Consider the following 26,301-nt stretch of genomic DNA (forward strand, 5'->3'; position numbering starts at 1 on the left):
TTAACTTACTCTACTTCTGCGTAAAAGAATTCCAAGAGACGCGGCCATTGAGTATTCCCTTTTGCTGTTTTTTGTTTTAGAACAAAGCTGATAACTAAACAACACAAATATACATGTAAATTAGTATCTCGGTATATTTACATGAAATATTGTAATAGGATCAGTAAACTAATGTGTTAATTAAGTTCAGGAGACATTAATTATGTTTCAGATATAATCTCTGAAAGATTACATCTATCTATCTTTTTATATATATATAAATTGATTTTTGATAATAATAATTCTTAATAAAGCTCAGCATTTTAATTAAAATTACATTTGTACTGTTCTAATTAACTGTTCAAATCATTGCTACAATATCTTTGAAATACAGAGACTAACGGTGAGTTACACGCACTTTAGTTACAGAACTTCAAAAGAATAACAACGTAACTAAAGTTAGCATATTTTCTAAAGTTATAATCCAAATTCCGCAGGATTTCAATTCTCACCCTCTCCAACATTGGTTGTGATGTTCACGCTTCATCTAGCTAAATTTATTGTTACTGTACTCAATTTTTACTTCATTACCCATTAAGGACGGAATTTAACAGAAATCTGGAGGCGTGCCAGTAGGTTTGGGAACTCAATTATAGGCACTTAGTTTTGGGCAATTAAAATACCTCACTCTCAGAGATTATAGAGAAAAAATACAACACAAGGCTCTACTTTTTTGATTCATCGTAGCATTTTAATATTCACAGAGAGCATCGTAACTTACACGTTTTAGATTAAATTTCATTGTTTGTTTGCTTTCACATTAGGTCTGATACTTTGCCCTAATTTATTGATCATTTACCGACGTTAAGTTTTTTACAAGTTCGCATTTTATTACAAGAATGTTTGGTATATTAACGCTGCCATATTTCTTCACTTGAAATTCTGTGTAGTTGTTCTTACTGTCCATCGACGCATTCTCAAAAGTTACATTGTTTCTACTGCAAGACTCTTCAGAGGCTACTGGAACTGTCAGACACACACTAAAATCGTTACGTTCAACGCTACAAGATGAGTTCTCTTTTGCCTCTGCCTCCTTTTCAGGAAGAATTTGACTTTCTTTTGACAAAACGAGTTCACATGATGATACTTTGGTGTTATTATCTGGAACTAAGAATTGCGTATTTGTTTTAAGAATAGCAACATTTTGATCCCAACTTAACCTTCTACGTTTCGGAAGAAGATTGGTTTCACTGACGCTAGCACGCAATCTGTTTTCTGAAATTCTACCCTCTTTGCTGAGATTTCGTTGACTTCTTACTGAAAGATAACGCTCGCTGGGACCTAAAGTATTTTGGCTAGGACGAAGTGGATCCCTAAAGGCTGAGTTGTCTTTGTCACATGTTTGTTTTGAAGAGGAACATAAGGTAGCTTTGAAGGCTTCCCGATACTTTTCTGACATCAGACTGTAGAGAATAGGATTGATGGTTGCACTAAAGTAGTAGAGACAACCTAAAAATATACAAAATATACACAAGTCATGATTTTATTTTATTAAATAAATCATACAATTTTATTAAATGTATAAGGAGAAGTGTTATCTTGAAGTCTGCTGGTTTATTAATTTAACTAAAGTATAATTAGTTTGATCATTTGAGAAATTCGTTGTCTGACAAAATTATGTTTATTTAAACGTACATATACAGCATTAAAAATAATTACAGAAACACACACGATACACGTAACATAATGAGTAATTGTAACTATATACTCATTCTATGGTTAATATAGTATGATAAGAAATGCGAAACAAAGACAAGTAGCTTTTACAATACACTGGTATTTTGTATTTGTTTTAAATAGATCAGTATATCTTGTTCGTAAGTTTGTCAACGTATGATTGTGAAATACGCTTTCAAAGGTCTTGACTTATTCTACACAAATCAAACACGTTGTTTCATAGCTACATGACCCTCTCAATTTTCACATAGGTTTAATAATATTAATATTGAGAATTTGTGCAGGCTAAGCCATACTTCATAGTGTCTATTGGCTTTTTTTTCCATACATCGTTTATCACACTTTCTGAATTCTTGCTAAAAAGATGAATTAATGGAAAATAGATCTTGTTCCTGAGGAAATAATATGATGAACAAGAATCTGCTTGTACCTATTAACATTCATAGTGCCACCCAGTTTGTTCAGATCTACCACACTACCGATTACATATTCTGATTAATGTAACACCAGTGTTGAAGATATTTGACTTTCTACTTCGATCACTTCACTCACTAAAAGTATACATTTCACTTACTCACCTTTAAAGTTTCCATACAGCTCCTACTTAAATGTGATTTTTTTTCAAACTCTCTTGTAAAGTATTGTTTGTTTGGTTGGTTGAAGTTAAGCACAAAGCTCAACAATGGACTGTTTGTGCTCTGCCTACCACTGGTATCGAAAATCGGTTTCTAGCGTTGTATGTGTGCAAACATACCACTATGCCACTGGAGGACCCATACTAAACTTTTATTAAAGTTTCTCCTAGCTTACAAGAATCACCACTGGAGGAGGGGGGCTCATGAAGTAACTTTCAGTAGCCAGTACTTTGATTGCTACACGTTTCCTGCGCATTTCTCTCCGTTGGTACCACTAACACTAGAATCGTTTTTTATTTATTTCTAATCAACAGAAAGTTGCCATTCTTTAAACTTAAATTCAAATGAAGTTACTTCCAGAAAGTTGCGTACATCACTAAATGTCTGTTGGTAAATAAAGAAGCAGCAAATAAGTCACCCGTACGTTAAAGATAATATTAAGTGCCCAGAAGAGAAACTGATATGTGACTAAATACAATTTTCTTTTTAGAATCTCTGTTATTGCATGCGAGAAAAAGGTTAAGAAAAAATTACTTATGCTTAAAGAAACTCTAATCTCTAAATAAACCAATTCATATTGATTCAAAATGTTTTAACCTTAATTCATAAAAATCAACAGGGGCTTCCAAAAAACACTTCCTGAGTTTATTTTGGGGATATTTTGTCAGAAGTGCGAAATTTTTAACCCGCACTGAGTAAAGCTTATAGTTAGATAAAAATTATATATTTTTATGCATAGTCTAAACAAGTGCATACTGTGTTTATTATTTTAAAAAATGTTATAATGTCATTATGTTTGTACATTTAATTATGAATGTTTTGTCATATACCTCTTCCATATAATATATATATATATACAGTTGACAAATCCACCTTTAACGGTGAACATTTCTCTTTTGAATTTGAATGAAGATGGTATTTTTTATGTTCTTTAATTGGCTTTATAATTGTCACGCAATTCTACACACAAAAAAAACAAAGTAAACAACTCTTGGGCTGCCCACATCTGACCGAATAGACTTGAGGGTTACTCTTATAGAGCACTAACTGGGCACGCTTACCACTGCGGTACGCACTGATTTTTTTTCTTTCATTATTCCAAATGTTTTACTGTTGAGTATTTTAATGCTGCAAAATAATTTTAAAATAAACTAAAAAGATCTTAGAAAAACATAAAACGAAACCAAACTTTTCATTGTAATGCTTTGACGTCACACATGTGTTTAATGTGATTATCCTCTCGTGCATATTACGTTATCTTTAAAATGTGATTAGAATATATTATATTTATTCGTAAAATAGCTGTGTTTCAATAACTACGCTGTAATTTAAAAGTATAAAGATATAACGTTTACTTTTGAAGATATATAACTATATATATACAAAAAAAACAACATATTTATACGTATAAGTCACTACGGATTTTGTTTTCCATTGACCCTTTAAACTTACCACCAAGGTAATACGAAACTTTAAACTTACCACCAAGGTAATACAAAACATTAAACTTACCACCAAGGTAATACAAAACTTTAAACTTACCACCAAGGTAATACAAAACTTTAAACTTACCACCAAGGTAATACAAAACATTAAACTTACCACCAAGGTAATACAAAACATTAAACTTACCACCAAGGTAATACAAAACTTTAAACTTACCACCAAGGTGATACAAAACATTAAACTTACCACCAAGGTAATACAAAACATTAAACTTACCACCAAGGTAATACAAAACATTAAACTTACCACCAAGGTAATACAAAACATTAAACTTACCACCAAGGTAATACAAAACTTTAAACTTACCACCAAGGTGATACAAAACATTAAACTTACCACCAAGGTAATACAAAACATTAAACTTACCACCAAGGTAATACAAAACATTAAACTTACCACCAAGGTGATACAAAACATTAAACTTGCCATCAAGGTAATACAAAACATTAAACTTACCACCAAGGTAATACAAAACATTAAACTTACCACCAAGGTAATACAAAACTTTAAACTTACCACCAAGGTGATACAAAACATTAAACTTACCACCAAGGTAATACAAAACATTAAACTTACCACCAAGGTAATACAAAACATTAAACTTACCACCAAGGTGATACAAAACATTAAACTTGCCATCAAGGTAATACAAAACATTAAACTTACCACCAAGGTAATACAAAACTTTAAACTTACCACCAAGGTAATATAAAACATTAAACTTACCACCAAGGTAATACAAAACTTTAAACTTACCACCAAGGTAATACAAAACATTAAACTTACCACCAAGGTAATACAAAACTTTAAACTTACCACCAAGGTAATACGAAACTTTAAACTTACCACTAAGGTAATACAAAACATTAAACTTACCACCAAGGTAATACAGAACATTAAACTTACCACCAAGGTAATACAAAACTTTAAACTTACCACCAAGGTAATACAAAACATTAAACTTACCACCATGGTAATACAAAACATTAAACTTACCACCAAGGTAATACAAAACTTCATTCAGTGTTCGCAACGTCATAGTCCAACGATCCCTATCGACGTACACTACAAGTAAACGTTGAGCGTGAAACGGTGCCCAACAAATAAAGAAAGCGATGACAACAGCCACTAGAAAGAAATAAAAACTGAATCTTGAAACGAGCGAGTTAAACCAGTTGATACTTCTTTAAATTTGAGAGAGTATTCACAGAAAAGAAAGAAAACAATTTCACATCATTTAATAAAGACGTGTTATTTGTTTGTGGATCACATCATTTAATAAAGACGTGTTATTTGTTTGTGGATCTAACTTCATTTTTATTTATTTGCATATGTATCCACCTATTTATTGTCTTATCTATCTTGGAAAAGGTAATATATTAGAAGAACCAACCTACGAAACTACCACTTTTACCATCTTGCTCTGAACGGTCAGTGATGTTCAATAAAAGTAAGTGAATATATATATCAATGATTTTTAGGTGCATCGTACGTAAAGAATATACCTAGTTTTATAACTTTAGTTTGTATCATTGGGATATTCCATAAATGTTTAAGTTTCTAACTGGATTTATTTAAACCATTTTACAGTAAGTAGATACGATGAAGCTAAAATACAATTAATTTTGATCATTTCATAAAGCCACAACAGGGACCGTTACTAGCCACGATGTCCGGCATGGCCAGGTGGTTAAGGTACTAGATTCGCAATTTGAGGGTCACGGCTTCGAATCCTTGTCACACCAAGCATGCTCGCCCTTTCAGCTGTGGGGATGTTATAATGTTTCAGTCATTCGTAATATTCGTTGGTAAAAGAGTAGCCCAAGAGTTGGCGGTGGGTGGTGATGACTAGCTGCCTTACTCTGCTAAATTAGGGACGGCTATCGCATATAACCCTCATGTGGCTTTGCGCGAAATTCACAAAACAAACAATAGTATCCACGAGGAAGAGATGATAGTCAGAACCACTGACGTATAAACAGCACTGCCAGCGGTTATACACTATATGAAAGATTTCTCTTCATTAAAGAGGTGAATTACACGTTCTCAATTTTTCAGTATTATGTAAGTTATTTATCATGCATGTCGTCTTTAAAAGTCTTTGGATCTTACCTTGTTAAATAAGTATGTCAATATAAATAAAGCTTCCAACGTCCTTTCGAAATAACAGCCCACTAGCATGTTTTATGACATAATAACGTGGTTAACATTTCAAAGAACAGCGTTCTTAGGAAACATTATTTAAAAAGTAAAGGATATATGTACGTCTATACACATAAAATATATGACAACGTATATCTCACTGTATGTGATAACTAAAGCCATAGGGTAAACAACTCAATTCTGTTACAACAGATTTTATAAATGGTATCTCGAAATTTTCTGGTTTAATGTCAGGTTGATTAAAGAAATTGATAGATTGTTCGAAATAATTATTTGTCGTTATTATTAGCTTAATGAATATTGTAAATAAAAAATTAAAATGTAAATCTCTAAATGTAAGCGTTCATAATTACTACAACGAAAACAGTTTAACGCTTGGGAAGAAATGTTAATGTTACATTATATTCAAATGTCTAAACTTGATTTCTTTGTTTGACGATGATTTCCGAGAATTTGAAGATGACGGTAACTCCGCGGTAATCAATGGAGATGAGAAGGAAAAATAATTGATGAGAGTCTAACTATTTTGAAACAGGAGTTGAAACTAAACTAGCTAACTTTGGGATAATAGTTTGGAAACTGAAGTTGGCATTAAACTCGATAACTTTTGGATAACACTCCTTTTTAATTTGTAAGCTGTTTTTGTTAATCAACTTCAGCTTACACTTAGTTAATATCAACACAATTAAAATAGTGCCACTTAATGTGGCTTCATACAAATATAGGTGCACAACAGCAAAATAACCCATTTCAGATGAACGAAACTCAGAATGATAATGTAAACTGAGAATTTTGCAACCTCGATTTTTACCGAATTCTCCTCTTCTGTAAAATATTTAGCTAAAGGCTTTGCTAAATACAAATGTCAAACGAAACTTGATTTAATAAACTAACTGGTTATATTTTCGAGTGCATTGATATTTGATAGTGTACGCGATGATTAAGTATTATTATGTTTAGTTTGTTTTTTGTTTTTGAATTTCGCGCAAAGCTACACGAGGGTTATCTGCGCTAGCCGTCCCTAACTTAGTAGTGTAAGACTAGAGGAAAGGCAGCTAGTCATCACCATCCACCGTCAACACTTGGGCTACTCCTTTACCAACGAATAGTGGGATTGATCGTCACATTATAACACCGCCACGGCTGAAAGGGCGATCATGTTTGGTGCGAGAAGGATTCGAACTCGCGACTATCAGATTACGAGTCGAACACCTTAACCCATCTGGCCATGCCGGGCCCCTTATGTTTAGTAAAAAACAAATTTGAATTCTTAAAATTACTAAATACTTCAACTTGGTAATTACAACACTACGGTTTGTGCTACGTATAACTGAACAAACCTATCTACGTTTAAAATTGTAAAATTAAAATACTTCTTCAAATGATTAGCAAGGTTTATTTTTAAAAAAAACCAAATAAAGAATCGCGCATTAATAAATACAATGTTTAAAAATGTAATTCCTCGAAAATACATTTGACTAATTAATTAGACCTTTCACGCCTGTAAACATGTGATATTATTCAGGAGAACTGGTAAGAAAGTTTTCTAATATATCAGATATTCAAAATAGTTACAATTCTCCTTCCTTACACAATTTTAAGTCCTAGCCTCAGGCTTGTCTAAAAATGAGCTCATAATCAAAGAGTTTATTAATTGCTAATTTACCTCCAATCTTAAACAGTAGCTTAAGTTTCTTCCATTTATTTTTATTTAATTTTTTCTTCTCGCAAATTATAAATGTTAGTATTAAGAGGCACCCCTAACTGCCCTAAATTATACATCTTAATATTTATTTATTCAGTTTATTTCCGTATTTTCTATAATATTTTAAAATGTTTTAATATAGCTTCTCAAGGTTGGAATTTGTACATTTCTAAACATCTAATTCCAGAAATATTTGTTGCCATTTGTTGAGATTTTTTATTTATCATTCAACTAAAATTCTCTCCTGTTACTAACATAATTTTTTTTCTTTTATTAACCTACCTAGCATTTTATGGATTGAACGCCGAGAAGGTTGTTTCCTGGTGTCGACTCTTGAGTGCGAATGTTTCGATGATTCCCCAGACGACACTCGATTGAAGCGAGAGTTCCGCAACGTTAGCCCTATCTTAACGTAAAGAATAATGATTAATGACATCGGAAGAATGAAGAAAGCAAAAATGGAGAACTGCAATAGGGGCAAGCTAACTTCATTATTTTCCATTGGAAGAGCACAGAAAGCTGATTCTTCTAGATTATTACCCGAACCCTTAGGATACTCCAAGTAATTCACTTTGATAAAGATGGCGAATGGCACTGCACAAAAACACGACACAACCCACACAGACATGATTATTTTAATTGCTCTGGAAAGGGAAGAAAGTGTCTGGATACTTAGAGGGTGACATATAGCAATGTAGCGTTCTGTGGTAAATGCGACAATTGTGAGTACTGAGGCGTAACTTGTCATCTCTGCTACCATGGCTCGTAACTTGCATACTGTTTCTCCAAACTGCCAAGGGTACTGTTGCCAGTAGAGTTTCAGATCGTTTGGAATTCCTATAAAAGAAGAAGAAAAATACTTTAAATATAAGGAAATTATTTTGACAGAGCGATCATCCAATCTCGCACCTATGAGATGATTTTAAGGTGCATTCTAGCGTTGATTTCCATCTTATAGATTCATGTTGATAGTATCAGAATCGTGCCCCATATGAAGTGCACATTTCAGCAGAATTCAGTACCTTGCAGAATGTTTATTTTTTTTATTCTTGATGACGAGAAACCCACTTGAAATAAAAATGTATCTCATAACGGCAGGTATGGGTATTAACACTTTTATTAATGAAGCAGTGAACAACGTTTCGACCTTCCTGAATCATCATCTAGGAAGATGATCTCGGAAGGTCGAAACATTGTTCTCTGCTTCATTAGTAAAAGTGTTAATACTCATACCGGCCGTTCTGAGATGCAACGTTTACTTTTATTAACACTAAAGCCAATTGCAACTCTAGCTAACAAGGAGCTGTCTAACTTTTTTTTTAAAAGCTGGTGTGTGTCATGTCACATCACGCTTGATATCTTGAAATCAGAAGAGTCAAAAAGCCAAAATGCATTTCTTTAGATAGAATAGTTCGATTACTCTCTGCCATTACGATTTTAGTGATAGGAGTGCAAGGTGGCTGTGAAGGAGAGCTGCCGAGAAACCTTGTAAGTGTAGTAAGTGTTAGTGTAACATGCCTAAACTAAAGACGTAGTGTGAGATCACTTAGTCTAGAGCCAAGTAAAAAAAATATTATGAAAGTAGAAATATCAATTTAGTTTTAAACAAAAATCGTTTCTGAAAAACAATAATGATAAATTGTCTTTTCGTGATATAAGATCAAGAGATTAGATGATCATTTCACAACATTTGTCTCTCCCAAAGAAAAGGAACATATACAAGCTTACATACGTAATTCGACAGCATTATTCAGACTTACTTTAAACGTCACCTTAACCTTAATATTGACAATAGAGTATATAACATCTGTTCTAACTACTTTTCTCTTCATATCGAAATCGGCCCGGCATTGTCAGGTGGTTAGAGCGCTCGACTCCTAATCTAAGGGTCACGGGTTCTAATTACCGTCACACTAAATGTACTCGACCTCTCAGCCGTAAGGGCGTTATAATGTGACGGTCAATCCATACTATTCGTTGGTAAAAGAGTAGCCCAATAGTTGGCTGTGGGTGGTGATGACTAGCTGTCTTTTCTCTAGTCTTACACTGCTAAGTTAGGGACGGCTAGCACAGACAGCCCTCGTGTAGCTTTGCGCAAAATTCAAAACAAACCAAACAAAACTTATTCAGGAGTCGACGTTTTGTACAATTTAAACATACACATGAAAATGACCCACTTATTCAGGAGTCGACGTTCTGTACAATTTAAACATACACATGAAAATGACTCACTTATTCAGGAGTCGACGTTCTGTACAATTTAAACATACCCATGAATATGACTCACTTATTCAGGAGTCGACGTTCTGTACAATTTAAACATATACATGAAAATGACCCACTTATTCAGGAGTCGACGTTCTGTACAATTTAAACATACACATGAAAATGACTCACTTATTCAGGAGTCGACGTTCTGTACAATTTAAACATACCCATGAATATGACTCACTTATTCAGGAGTCGACGTTCTGTACAATTTAAACATATACATGAAAATGACCCACTTATTTTGAAACGTTTCTAAATTTCCTGGTTATCCTTCTTTTTTAGGTAAGCAAAGCTCCACAGTGAAGTCACAAATTTTAAGAATAATCCAAACATTTTGTTCACAATTTCAACTACAAATTATATTTGAATTACCTATCAATATGCGAAACCTATTCAGATCTAAAGACTTATTATTACTCACCCTCTATGCGTTTCAGGATCGTATACAAATACACATATGGTGGCTGTAATGCTCCTTACACTAGCTAAGCTATACGCCAATTACATCTGCGAGCATATTCTACAGCTGTATATTGTTGGACAACCTTTATGTGTTGATGTATATCATAACAATAAACGAAAACAAAACTTTGAAGTAGCTGATATAAAAATATTCATTACTCACAGATTCTAGTGGTGCTTTTCACCATCTCAAATGATTAACTAAGACTTTGAGTTTGGTACATTTTGGCTTATAAGCTGAAAAAAATTAAAACAGCCTTTGATTGTCAAAACAGTAAGATGATTTTTATAATATATTAATCTAATACAATCAACGTAATGTGATCAGTAACGTGAGTTTATTTGTTTTTGTATTTTTTATAATTACAAACATTATTCTTGCTGTGGTTTTAAACAAGTAAGTATGTACTGGTATTCTTCACAATAGGTGTATGTGACTTCGAACATTAAATGGACAGCATACAATCCACTTGTTTTAAAATAATATAGTTAAAAATGAATGTACAATATTATTAACATTACGTAAAACTCTTAATAATTGTTTTTTATTGTCAAAGGTCCAACCGAGCTGATTAAATTACTTTAGAATACAATTGACAATAAGAACTGTTTTCTTTACTTTGTTTGTTACTGTACAATCTGCGATAGATTCTCTTACGTTACTTTGTGGGTTACCACAATTATATCTCGAACATTAAATAACTGATTCCTTTTCATCAGATCCGTTCAATTAGGTTCAATAACATTAGAACACCCTTTGGCAAGACAAGCTATTCTCCTTTTCTCTATTAAACTGTGAAACCCACTTCAAAATATCGCCCATTATGGCTATTCTCTCACACACTTACCAGCTTCACGTTTTCTAATGTTTTTTTTTAATGAACTTTACCTTACTTACGCTCGTTTGGTCGCTTATATTTATACTTTGTTCACTGAGGCTTCAAACGTTCTATAAACTACGCGAGCGACAGTATAACATAACAATACTCACTTAAGGTAACGGAAAAATACTGAATATTCGAGTAACTTGGCGTCAACATTGCAAAACAGTTGAAACAAACACATGACTTATAACTCTTAGAAAGTTACATAAAAAATTGTCATAACTATCACTAAAAAAATCAATCTTCCACACTGCTGTCATGAAAACTACAGAATCATTAAATTTTAAGTATGTGTGTTTTCTGATAGCAAAGCCACATCGGTCTATTTAATATTAAGTCATAAAATAAACTAAGCAATAACACTTACATCATACAGTCTTGTATATCTAACAATTCTTTATGGCGCTTAATATATCTGGATAAAAACTTTATTAATGCCCTGTAATGGCATATTTCATAAGTTTTACTTGATTTGAAAATTACAGAGCTCTGCTTAAGTCACTAAGTTTAGAGGAAGCTTCAAGTTTAAAGTGACTTCATGAACCTCGATCATTAGTACTTTCTATTTTTGTATATTACACTGAGGACGACTTTCTATCTTTCACATGTAAAATGTATTAAATTACGTAACACATGTTTATCTCAGAAACAAATAGTTCTTCAGATGCGAACCTAAAAACCAAAACCCAATATGCCTTTGATATTTGGAGTGGCTCCAAATATTAATGTAATGAGAGCCATTTACTGCCAGTGTTCTTCCATTACTTTACGACTGAAGTCACTACATGTATCCCTTTTCTGTTTAGGCCTAAATGATTTTTTTTTTTAATTACAGAGTGAAACTGAAAAATTCCAAGCACGACAGAAAAACTGGTCCAACAAAAAAATTATCAACATATATTTACTATAAGACTTTCAGAGGTACATACATTTTTGCTATTATAACTGAAAATATTCAGTTCTTAAGCTAATATTTTTGTTTTAAACTAAATAACAACCAATAATTAATCACACAAAAGTTAAATTTGCGATACAAAATGTTCTAAATATTCTAAAAACTCATGAAATATGATTATAAAAATTTACATATTATTTATCGATAGCTTATATGAAACTGTACATTCAAATCCCATTATTCTGTTACAGTAGCCTCAGAGTTGGTGGTTGGTGATGTTTACTATCTTCTTCCCTTTAGTCTTTCATTTCAATATCGTCAGGTGGTTAAGACACTCGACTCGTAATCTGAGTGTCAAGGGCTCGAATCACCGTTACACCAAACATGCTCGCCCTTTCAGCTGTGGGGGTGTTATATAGTGAAGGTTAATCCCACTATTCGTTGGTAATGTTTACTAACTGTTATTTACGTTCTTTACAATGGCTGCAGAGAGAATACATTAATCACCTTATGTCAAATCCAAATATGTGATCAGCTCATTCTCAAAATTCTGCAGACGAAATAAATGGCTAACTAAGTGCCAGCAGCCTTTTATAGCCCTGTAATTTAGTAGTATAGGCCTATATAACATGATTTAGTTTGTCAATGAACAAAGCTAGAGCCAGATTATGACAATGATGGATTCGATTGCATTGATATCCTCCAAACTGAATCAAGCAGCAACTCGATGATAAACATAAATGTTCCATAGATGATGTAAAATAGTTGAGCTATCTTCTAAGAAAGCTAATGTCTTAAAGATACAGTAAAGGAGTAAATGAGACTTTTGGACAAATCAGAATAATCTTCTATCAATTTTCTGAGAGGATTTCTCTGTTGTTTTCTTTCAACATTTATTCCTCTTTCAAAAATAACGATCATGTTAAATCTTTACACTTTTAATAGGTTTTTATTATATAAAATTTGTTTCTATACTAAAACATAATAAGTAATATGTTATGCCCTTTACGTTAAAGTATCTTTACTTCATTTGCAAAAATGGAATAATATTCATCAGGCAATAATGTACTGAGCAACGCACGTATTAACTTACCAACGTTTTGAATCATAGAAGAAATCTGACAAGAACAACTAATATATATACATCGTAGCTTTCTGTTACATCTTCGTCAGCAAATTATATCTCATAATTTATGTGCTTTTGCGATGTATTTTCTTTGTCCTGTAAGTTAATGACACGGAATCAGCCTTTTATCAATACTGTTACAGAATTCGATCGTCAAGTTCTCATGAATGTGCACTTTGAACGTGATCTACCGTTCATTACTTTGGTTTCATTAAGGGTATTTTACTAGCATTACACTTTTGTACATTAATCAATCTGCAAATTTTCGTGGAGGGAATTCTTGTCTTTCGTAAAATACTACTTTCCACTGTTTACTTGGACTCATGCATAAAACTTCCCATAGTTTCACTATTGGTATGGAACTATTAAGGGCTTATTCCTGCTTCTGTCTGCATTATTGGCTATTGTGGCAATGTTGAAATTATGTTTTATAAGTTAACTTGCCGGATTATCCGTCCATTGGATGGAAGTTATGTAAATTCATAATTAATGAAACATTATCTTAGGACATGAAAAGTTGTTTACCTTATATGTACTGGTAAAAATGTACACAAAAACCGCAAAACATGGTTTTTAAAACCATACCAAGTTGGGTGAAAATCTATCCACCCCCTGTGAAGTAACTACATGGACATAAGACAGAAAAACTTAAGTTTGTTCCATTAGGAGTTTCCACACTAAATTGGATAATCTTATAGAGCTATAGCAATAGTACCCACAGTTTCACATTTTACACAAACTTGTGAACAAAATGGTATATCATGATGTATAATAAAAAAAAGTAGAGAAATGCAAAGGTATAAATTATTTTTCTGTAAAATTATAATTTTTATTATGAAGTGTGAGCAACTATAAGCATTAAAAGATTGATTTAACAACAAAAATGTTAAGTCATAAAGTAATGCAGAAGTATTTGCTGCTAGTGAAGAAGGAAGATTATATTTGACCTGAATATGTTAAATATTCTTACTATAGTAACTTTGATAAATACAAATAATAATGGTTGTGATGTGATTACATAAACAAATTGCATATAAGATGAAGAAGTAACCAAACAAATAAATGTTTTTGCCCTCCGACGGATAAAAAGTAATTTTCAATTAGCTACTTGTGACTTAGTGATAAGATGAATTGCAATCTGCGTGTCGCGAGTTCGAATTCCCATCATCAAGTATGCTCGTCCTTTCAGTCGCGGGGTGTTATAGTGTAACAGTCAACCGTACTATTCGTTTATAATAAAATGAACCCAAGGTTGGCAGTGAGTAGGGTTGACTATCTTTCTTTCCTCTAGCCCGTCCTCTAGTAGCATAGGGATATGTCTGCAGACTTACAACGCTGAAATCCGGGTTTCATACCCGTGGTGGTCAAAGTCCCTTCGGTTGCTTTGTGATTAACTTAAAACAAACATCCTCTAGTCCATAACTGCTAAATTAAGGACGGCTAGCATAGATAGCCTTCGAGTATTTTAGTCATTATAAAAAACAACAACAATCTAAAGCTAAATCGTTACACAGTGTTATTAACGAAAGAACTTTTTATTTTAAGGACTACTTGACACAGAAAATAATTCTTGGTTAAACTAGTACACTGTGACCTGTTCGTATTGAATTGTTATTGGAAAATGTCCAAGTGTGAGTGTGACTTAATTTATAGTGGTACCAAAGTAACTAACTAATGGTAATCTGCATTTGACTATTATTGGTTGTAAAGGAACTAGCTTTCTCAGATACTTCTTTAACCACTTCTGATTCATATTAACAGGAAGTGGAAGTAACGAAGACCTGTAAGAGGCATAATTAGTAGAAGAGAAACCAGCGTTGAACAGTAGGTGTTAGAAAACACTAATAAAGAAAAAACACTCTAAATGAGCTGTTAGGAAATCGTAAAATAGAAACCAGCTCAGACATATACCTGTAAGGAAACAGAACTAAAGCTACACCTGCAGTAGTACCTCGTTAAAGCAGTAGCTAACTAAGCTACAGCTTAAGGCCTCTTAGCTGCCCCTGAAAAAAAAAAAAAACAGCACACACGCGTACACACAAAACAATTAAAAATCTGACTTCATTTTAATATTTTTTTCTTATGGGGAATTTTAAACTTGCCATAGCTTAGGGCTTCAGAAAGTAATAATTCGACATCCTCTCTGTGTCTTAGGAATCGGTAGTTAATGAACAGACCTTTAGTTGATACGAATGATAAAGAAACTGGTATAAATCAGCACATATTCGAAAATGATGGGGAAGAAACTATTATAGATCTGTATAAGTTATGAATCAGTAATAAACAAACTAGCGTAGACATGCCTCATTAGGAAGTGGTAGAGAAACTAGCACAGCGAAGAGTATGTGACAAAGTATCAGAAACAAAATTAACATAAACATATATGTGCTAACGAGTAGCAATAAGAAAAAACAACTAACCAAAACATACACTTTTAGGAAGTAGTAATAGAAAAACTACCATAGATCTGTACATGTTAGGAAGCTGAGGTAAAAAATATAATTAAGAAAAAATCCTGTAGGTGTTAGGAAGTTGTAATAAAGAAACAGACCCTTATGTTTACGAAGTTGTAAGTAAGAAACAGACCCGTATGTTTTGGAAGTTGTAATAAAGAAACATACCTTTATGTTCAGGAATTTGTAATAAAAACATACTCTTACGTTTAGAAAGTTGTAATGAAGAAACATACTCTTATGTTTAGAAAGTTGTATTAAAGAAACCTACTCTTACGTTTAGAAAGTTGTAATGAAGAAACATACTCTTATGTTTAGAAAGTTGTAATGAAGAAACATACTCTTATGTTTAGAAAGTTGTATTAAAGAAACATACTCTTACGTTTAGAAAGTTGTAATGAAGAAACATGCTCTAATGTTTAGAAAGTTGTATTAAAGAAACATACTCTTACGTTTAGAAAGTTGTAATGAAGAAACATGCTCTTATATTTAGAAAGTTGTAATGAATAAACATGCTCTTATGTTTAGGAAGTTGTATTAAAGAAATATACTCTTGTGTTTAAAAAATTTTAATAAAGAAATAGACCCATATGTTTAGGAAGTTCTAATAAAAACAAACTTGTATATTTAGGAAGTTGTAATAAATTTCTAAGTTTCAAAGTGAAAATTAATGTTGTAAAAAAGAACTCTTCAATCTAAAAAGGCATTTCGTTAAGCTTGTGTACTTTTCTTAGTGCTGTTAACAACATAGTAAATAAGATCTGGAATTAATGAAGGCTCATAATATTTCAGCTACATCTCGTAAATAAATCACTATTTTACTTAGAAAAGAAGGAAATGAAACTTGAATACTTACTCTTAGTTCATAAGATTGACCTTATTAATTGCAAAAGGTTGTTATAATTAATAATAACGGTGTTGGGAAATACTTGAAACGACTGACAGTAAAAAAGTATTTTTACTTGTAACGCAAGATCCAACGGTTTCTGAGATTTGTTATTCGAGGTGTAGAGTCTGCAGTTCATCCAAACAGATACACATGAATTTTAGTGAGACGTTGTTCAAGGCGGTTCTCTACCTACGTGTGGCTATTTCCAATCCTTACAGTACACAATAAGAAGGTTAATAATTAAATGAAAAAAGCCACATTTTGGTCATAATCATATATTTACTTTCTTTTTATAGGATTTTTACAGTTTTAATACTTTGTATGGACAAAAAAATCATAAAGACAATTTATTTTATTATAACATCAACGATTTCACTATTTTAATAATTTAGTGATATAATTAAGACTAGTTCCAAAATAATAGCCATTAAACTAGTAAACTCAGCTAAGAACTACAATTTCATAATAATTTTGGAGTATGTTACAACTAAATAAAACGTTCTTTAACAGTGTGCGGCTGTTTAATATATATGTATGTATATAGTTAAAACTGTATTAGCTGAAAATATAAAGGCTCTTAAGCACAAAAAAGACCGTTTTATATAAAAACATTCATCAGACAGAAATACGATGCTTCTCAACTTAAGGAATGGTATTTGAGGACATTTATCATCGTCGAATTCTCAATTGCGTAACAAAATATTAACTTAATTTATAGATCTATCCTGACTTTCTGACAATTTCTTATAACATATTTTACTTTTTGTAATTAGCAAGAGCTCTCTAAAAACCAGTAACTAAGGTCTAGTCACAAACGTTTCTTCAAAAAGCATCAAACCACTCGAGCGAAAATACGAAAAACACAATCAGAACACTCTTTACGAAGTTGATAGTACTGACAACAATGTGTTAGTACAAACAGAACGTAGTAGCATACAAAAACTGAATCAGCTTTTTCTATCGATATTTATTTTCTTATCTTAGAATTTATTCCGTCATTTGGGTCAATGAGAATATTTTTTATTTCTACGAGGAAATCAAGAAAGTTTATTCAACCTATTGTGGCATTTTATGACCGGAACAATTGTTATTTGGTATGATTGCCCAATTTCTACGAGCTTGACATATCTAATATTTACTTCCTGTAGTCAGTTTCAAACATTATAAGATTTACATTTAAAAGTAACATCTTTTTTTTGTCTGCATTTATTTTATTTTATTACATAAAAAATAAAAGATAACTCAAATGGTCTAACTGTGCGAACAGAAAATTTATGTGCATTTAAATGTAAGTTTCAATGCCGCTTTTGTCAAAAGTAATTTTGTATATAAGTGTGAGCATGCCAAAGGATTGAGTGAAAATATACGTAATATGTTATCCGTTTCTTTTGGTTTTGTTTTTTTTTTGCTTTCCACGAATTACATTAAATACAAGCACAACAAATATTTTACTTTAATATGTATTCAATTTTGCCAACAACATGTCCAGATGCTTATTGTAGAGGACTGTTGTATAATTGACATTGTAGAATATGACAAAAAGACAATCCAAGTTGATTAACAATTGTGTTAAACTAGTGTATATTCAAACTTTATTATTTTTATAAAACTTTAAAACAATAACATCTTATGCCACTGTGCAGCTTATCTATTAATTAATCTCATCTAAAGTTTAATTCCCAAGCTAATATATGTTTAACCCCTCGATGGAGTCAGCAGATAGCCCATGTAGTTTTGCTATAAGAAAAAAACACAAACACATAAATTAAAAATATGTGTGTTTTTAACCTCTTATCTTTATAACCTCATCTTTATATTTCTTCGACTTTATTTTGTCTTTGCCAGAACAAAATACGAAATTGTGGTAGTCAATGACGTAAGTTTGTTTTTGACGTTCTTTATAGAATTGATATTTCTGTTTCTCCAACATAAAAGATACATTCATGCTAGCAAGAAGGTAGAAAACAATTTCTAATTAATTCGAGACGTTAGTTAGTTCATCTTTGAAAACAAATGTAGATTTTTGACTACTACTTTCACAGATCATCCTATTTTCTCATCCTAAACACTTAAGTAACAAATTAAAGTAATTTCTCCTACATACACAGGTGTCAGTTCTAAGGGCTATTGAATTAGCCTTACAAACTCTCATCACAAAACATATTACTAGATCGTCACAAATATTTAGTTATTACTATTATTCTTTGTGTTTATATAGACAGCTTGAATCATTTGTTCCTTCCATGGGTAATTGTATTTCTCTATCTTTTCCTTTTGAAAATTGCGCTTTGAATACTATTCTCCCAGTTCTTTCACTCTGGATAAGATATGCTAATGGTCACTTGGTACATAGGCCTAAAATGGTTTTATTGCTTTCAAGTTTTACATGTTTTATGGCAGTTCCTGTACGCTGAATTCGAAAATGATATCCAAATTTGTCTATTATGTGCAGATTTTTCACAAAACGTCATACGTACTTTTACACAAGTTACTCAGTTTCATTTAAATTAGGTCACATTTTACTTTGCTTAAAATTTGAACAGTTTTACTGCCTATAGATTTCTATAAACCAATCGCGGCTTAGGAGCCTTATCGATTGTTCGAGAACCCGCGAGAAACACACCACTATTATATAAACGGTTGACAAGTCGCGTGACATGTCATTTCTTGATAGTATTTGTATATACGTGCGCTTTTACATTATTATTTTTTCTTTTCAGTATTATTTATTTGTCTTTATAATAAAAAGACGTTAATTAAATAACCCAAACATATTATGTTGTACTTATGATAAATTTGTTGTAAAGAAACAATGGCAAAACATTTTAAAATTCTCAAAAAGTGTATTACGTGTATTTTGGAAAAAGACAAACTTGGGTACCAAGACAAATCATGGGTTCCGCACAAAGTTTGCACTGTTTGTATCTGAGCGTTGAGACAATAGACTAAAGGTAAGGAAAATTCTTTGCATTTTGGAATTTCAGTGATTTGGGGTGTACTTATAAACCACGGAGATGACTGCTATTTTTGCAAAAGTACACCACTCGAAATAAAAAGGAAATTTTTTATCTGAACCATAATTTGCTTTAATACCTGTAGCTCATGGACCTGATGTATCTGTACCTACTCCACTACAGACTCTTGGTACATTTTCTTCTGATTCTGCATCCGATCTCAATGGAAACATCTAATGAATCAAGACTTTTTTACACAAAGTGAACTTAAATATTTGGATCTGTCAAAGAATTCTTTAGAGATTTTGGGGTCTAGAATGGAAGAATAAGAAAAGTTGGAAAAGATGCATGGATTGCCTTTGAAGATATTATTGACAGGAAACAATAAGGACCCAAATTATGAAAATACTGTCAATAACATGCTCGATAAATCCAGATAGTTTGGTTGTAATGTGAGCTTGAATGTTCATTTCTTGCTACCATATACTGATTATTTTCCTAAAACTTTCGGTGCTGTCAACAAACAACAAGGGAAAAAGCTTCATCAAGACACCAGGGAAATGGAGACGAGGTATCAGGGAAAGTGGAACATTTGCATGAGAGGTGATTACTGCTGGTCATTGAAACGAGATGTTCTAGATACAATATATAAAAGAAAGATCACAAACTTAGTTTTGAGACTAAAAGACGTAGATTTGATAAAAACCATGATGAGTTAGTATGCATGTTTGTTTGACATCAATGTTCTTCCGTTTTCATCAGTTTGATTATATTTTTGTTAACAAACATAATAAAATATGTTCATATGGTAAATGAAATAATAATTTGATCTAAGTCAGATTGTTGTTTCTTCCAGATTTGTGAAAAAAACTTACGGGTTATTTTCGAAATATTCGTAGCTGAATTATGGAAAATTCCGTTATTAAAATCAAAGCATTTTTTGTGAAGTTTAAATTTGCAGACACAAATCCCAATACCCTTTATATTTAGTGGATTTAATAACCTAGTCTTCATTAGTAAAAATCTCCCGGTATGCCCAGGTGATTAAGGCATTTAACTCGTAATCTGAAGAAGGCAGGTTCGAATCCCCGTCACATCAAACATGCTTGCCCTTTCAGCCATGGGGACGTTATAATTTTCGGTGAATCCCATTGTTCGTTGGTAAAAGAGTAGCCCAACAGTTGACGGTGGGTGGTAATGACTAAATGACTAGCTGCCTTCCTTCTAGTCTTACACTGCTAAACTAGGGACGTCTAGCGCAGATAGCCCTCATGTAGCTTTGCGCGAAATTCAAACTAAACAAACTAAACTAAAAGCCTCCTTTAGTGTAAACAAATACGAAATAATTAAACAAAGTTTATTAATTGTTGTCTGGCAGAAATTGACTATCCCAAAATTCTATACATATACAAAGCTCATGGCATCTTTATACGTTAATAAAAGAAATCTTTCCCTCGGTCAATAAAGAGCATTCGAAAAGAATCTCACTGTAGGTTATGACATTCACATAATAATATCTAGGAAAGTAAAGTTGAATATTGTATAGAAAGTACTTTTGATAAATGTTTGGAATGTGGAAATGGTGGAGCTGAGCCATTAAGATGAGTGGCGAATTGAGCAGTTGAATTATGTGTAGTATCTAAGCGTTTCATACATCAACGTTAACTTAATAGATTTTCCCTTTTCCTGTTTAGTTTAAGTAGTTGTTACATGATCTAAAGTGTAAAGTGTGTACTTGAATGTGACCTGACATCGTTATATCACAAACTGAAGATGATAATTGAATGCTATACGATTATGTTGATTAATACAAACTGAAATATATTGATGAATATGAAATGAGGTATTTGTAATATAAACTCAATAATTTTTTACTATTGGTAAACTGTAGAAATAGTTGTTTATGAATTATGAACTGTAATATTCTTCAGAGAACATTATATTTTGTTTAAAACAATGTGTAGTGTTATGTTCTAAATATTTTACGTATTACTTTCTAAGATCAACTGTATACACTTCATTCATGTTATATTCTAAAGTTAATTGCAGATTTGTAACAATTCTTCTTATTTAGCATCAACTGTTAAGCCTTATTCATGCAGTTAAATAAGTTATGTTGATCGAAATGTTTTCCATAAAAGCTCTAGATACAGTTATTGAAATAATTACAAAAATGCACAAACAGTATGCATATTGAAATCAAAAGCTACCAGTAGTTGCAACTAGATTACAACTCTAGTAATGTATAAATTATTAAACACAAAAACATATAGAAGTTGTAGAATGAACTAGTATATTTTGTATACAATCCGTTGGTTACCACAGACATTTTTATAATGGTGCCATGAAGTTTGTTAACGTACGACTGTTTAGTATTGTCCGAAGTACCATCTATTGTTCTCCACAACTCAACAAGGTTGTTTGATTTCTTTGGACCTTCCTATCGAGACTTTGTGCAGGTCAAGTTATGATCGTGGATCCGGCATGACCAGGTGAGTTATGGGGTTCGACTCGTAATCTGAGGGTCGCGGGTTCGAATCCCTTTCGCACCAAACATGCTCGCCCTTTCAGCCGTGGGGGCGTTATAATGTGACGGTCAATCCCACTATTCGTTGCTAAAAAAGTAGCTTAAGAGTTGGCGGTGGTTGGCGATGATTAGCTGACTTCCCTCTAGTCTTACATTACAAATTACGGACGGCTATCGCAGATAGCCTTCGTGTAGCTTTGTGCGAAATTCTAAAAAAACAAAACAAACAGTTATGATCGTGACCGTTCCATTGGACTCTTTGCAGTATAAATACCATTTCACAATGTGTCGTGCAATGCTTCGGATAATTGTTTAGTTGTAAGGTGAATGTTCACGTTATGTATTATTCCTGAGTGAATATCATGACAAACAAAGATCTACTTGTACTTACCAGTAGTTAGGTTGCTATTAGTTTTGTGTATATCACTTAAACTTCTAATCCTGCACTATGCTTAACTGTAGATGTTATATATTGACTATAATACAATTTTCTTTCCTTCCGCTGTTTCAACAAATTGTTCTTTGATTGTTTCCGAACAATTCGAGCTTTTATGAACACGTCTGCAACATTGCAAGTTCTACTGCTGCTGGTCCAATGCCTATTTTAACCTTTTACTTTAATTATGTTTTCTCAGCATCAGGGTTTGAGCCCACATCGTGCTACAATATATATTATTGTTCTCCAGTTTATATCAACGACTGTACTTGAAGCAAGGTAGTTGGTACGACATGTGCTTGACCGCAGGATATCTCGTAAAGAACATACCCTGAGATATTTAACATTACTCGTGGAAAGTTTCATTTTTGTTCTTGTTTTTCTTCATACGACTACTTCTATTGCACACAGTTTCTACTGTAACATAAATTGCTGTTGCATTTTTTGCACAAGATATCCTTGACCATCCAAACTTTGATTCTTCAGCCCTTGAAAACATGACTAGGTGCAGTACTGTTTTAGTTATAGTGTGACTGCTGGTATTTTATATGTTATTACTGTGGTTATTTCTAATTGGTTCAATAACAATTAATCATGGAGAAAGTTATGATGTTGTAACTGAACTCTTATGCGGCTATTTCTCACACGATAAAGGGGTTGATATTCCCCTAGTATTTAAATTTATCTTTTTCCCCCCAACATTTTCATAATTATTTTCAATGCTATGCGTCACAGAAATATTTGAACGAGGTGTTTAATTTGAAGCAAACACATTCTCTAAATACTTTTCTGAATTGGTTCGGCATGGCCAAGTGGTAATCCGAGGGTTGCAGGTTCGAATTCCCGTCAAACCAAACATGCTCTCCTTTCAACCATGTGGGCATTATATTGGTATGGTCAATCCCACTATTCGTTGGTAAAAGAGAAGCCTAAGAGTTGACGGTGGTTGATGATGAATAGCTGCCTTCCCTCTAGTCTTACACTGCTAAATTAGGGATGGCTGCCGCAGATAGCCCTCGTGTAGTTTTGCGCGAAATTCAAAACAAATCAAACCATTTCTGAACCAATATTTGTATCATTCATGTAACGTTTAGCATTTACTAAGATACTGATAGATCACGATTATAAGGAAACTCTTTCCCCAAAGAAAATGAGACTCTGTATGTTAAATATAACTGAGAATTCACAGCAATGTATCTTTTCTGGATTTCGTCTTTAAATTATTCAAAGAAAAGCGTCCTTTTAGTGTATCAGTTGTTAGGATCACTTATAGAACATTTTATCTGGATAACGGAATCTACACAATTTAACAATAGAAGTAAGTTAGAATCAGAAATTCAACAGTTATTTACCCGCATAGCTTTAAATAAATAAGTTGTTGTTATTTCTGGAAACAATGAAAGAATTTTGTAAAACAGCATTTAAATGTCTTTCGTCAGATATATTACCCAACTAAATTCTAGTCAGTGTGTAATAATAATAGGTTTAAAACAAAATCACGTAGAGCGCTTAACAAGACGATTTTTACCTCGGCCACCAAAGATGGATAGATACTATGTTTTCACACCAATGTCTGTGGTGTCTGTATGTGTGTGTGTGTTTGTCAGCAATATTTAAAAAAAAAACGACTGAATGGACTTAGACTAAATTTGGTATAAATTTGGAACATTATCCAACTTAGAAATGCTTACTTTTTGGAGGGTAAAGGATCAGGGTAAAATCAATGTCCCGAAAAGAAAAATCCCTATTTGTTTCATGGGGACCGATTTCATACACTATTTTACTCTATAATTCAGTCAAAAATTAGTGCAGTTTGATGAAACCCGATGGACACATGTAAAATTATATTCCTCACAGTTCTGTCAAGTATAGTATGTATCCGTTGCACATGATGGACATACAATTGACTCAAAAGGTTTTTAAGCTTGCGTAACTGTCAGTCATCTCAGTGTACAATCCTAATTCACAATGACATTATATAAACAACAATATTAAATGTTTAATTTAAATATTTTATAAGCGATTTTATGCTTTTTGGGCGGAGGAGACAAATCTCGCGAATAAAATAACTTGCCCTCTGTCGTTTGTACTTTAAAACTGCAAATCCTTGTAAAGAACAAGTGAAACCAACTTTGTGTCCATGTTGTATTTGCTTGTTTGTCATTAAGCACAAAGCTACACAATAGACTATCTGTACATAATTCCCCATGATTATTGAAACTTAGGTTTTAGCGGTGTGAGGATATATTGTAAAGTCTGTTTGTTTTTCATTGTTTCGTTCATTATGAAATTTCATATTCAAACAATAATTAGAATAATCAATATATCTCGATTATAACACCACAATGTATCCTCATTAATTATAGCACACTGTTAATTTTTTTCGTTAAGATACTTCATATTAAGATGACACATGACTTACACTCGCTTGATCGCTTACATTTATATTTTGTTCAGTGAGGCTTCAAACTTTCTATAAACTACGCGAGCGGCAGTATAACATAACAATACTCACTTAAAGTAACGAAAAAATACTGAATATTCCAGTAACTTGGCGTCAACATTGCAAAAAACAGTTGAAACAAACACATGACTTATAACTCTTAGAAAGTTACATAAAAAATTTTCATAACTATCACTAAAAAAATCAATCTTCCACACTGCTGTCATGAAAACTATAGAATCATTAAATTTTAAGTATGTGTGTTTTCTGATAGCAAAGCGACATCGGGCTATCTGCTAAGCCCGCCGAGGGGAATCGAACTCCTGATTTTAGCGTTGTAAATCCCTAGCCCTACCGCTCCACTAGCGGGGGGCACATCTTATGTTAACAATCATACACACGTTGTTGGCTACTTACCTCACAGACAAGTGCACTGTAGAGAAATGACTACAAAGATGACAGAGTCTCAACATGACTTACTGTAGAAACCGGTACGTCGCCGGTTCTAAAAGCCGTATTAGTATGACTCAGAACTTTAATTAGTCGGAAAGAACAAACGATAAATACGCAACTTTAAGCTTTTAATAATAAACATTGCACGAACTGATTTCGTTATCCAAGTTGTAATAAAACGGCTAATGCCATTGCATATTCAAATTCTTGTTTATACTTAAAGCTGTGATAGTAGGTTTCCACTGAATGTTATTTTCCAGATAACCGTGAACTTTGTTCCAGCGTAAAACTACACTATAGGATTATCTCCACTCTGTCTACCATAGGTAATCGAATCCCGTTTGTAATTCAATACATCTATTACTGATCCATAGGGGATGAATGTCTCATAATAATCCTTTATTTGGCAAGCATCAAATCTATTTTCGTCATTTTTACATAATTTCATATAAACGCCCCGACAGTAAAAACACTATGTATTATAAAGTACTCTAATGCCTTTCATGATTTTTAAAAGTTTATTATTTACATTAATCATACAGTTTCTCAAGGCGACCAAAACAGTATGAGGAAATAAAGATCAAAATAGGCCATTAAAATCAGCAGTAAAGATTTTTCTCATGAATTGTGCCTTCAAATTCACAGCTTAAATTTGTTACGAATACCAAATAGACTGGTATAGTAATGAATTGAAATAATAGCATTCTTATTTACTGTTTGTTTGTTTTTGAATTTCGCCCAAAGACTACTCGAGGGCTATCTGCTCTAGCCGTCCCTAATTTA

The 26,301-nt window shown here is 32.6% G+C and overlaps 1 protein-coding gene across 3 annotated transcripts in view; it reads right to left on the bottom strand.

Moving 5' to 3' along the window:
• Positions 1 to 708: 708 nt before the first annotated feature.
• LOC143226148 (neuropeptides capa receptor-like) overlaps positions 709 to 26,301 on the bottom strand; it is a 46,120-nt gene continuing 20,527 nt past the window's right edge. For all 3 annotated transcript variants that reach the window (XM_076456733.1, XM_076456735.1, XM_076456734.1), the window contains exons 3-5: positions 8,008 to 8,562; positions 4,854 to 4,985; positions 709 to 1,488 (exon numbers count right to left, since the gene is read on the bottom strand). In XM_076456733.1, coding sequence (XP_076312848.1) covers positions 824 to 1,488; positions 4,854 to 4,985; positions 8,008 to 8,562 — 1,352 coding nt within the window. In that variant the 3' untranslated portion in view covers positions 709 to 823. The remainder of the gene's footprint in view (positions 1,489 to 4,853; positions 4,986 to 8,007; positions 8,563 to 26,301) is intronic.

The sequence above is a fragment of the Tachypleus tridentatus genome, chromosome 9, assembly GCF_004210375.1.
Source record: "Tachypleus tridentatus isolate NWPU-2018 chromosome 9, ASM421037v1, whole genome shotgun sequence".
In the NCBI taxonomy this organism is placed as follows: domain Eukaryota; kingdom Metazoa; phylum Arthropoda; class Merostomata; order Xiphosura; family Limulidae; genus Tachypleus; species Tachypleus tridentatus.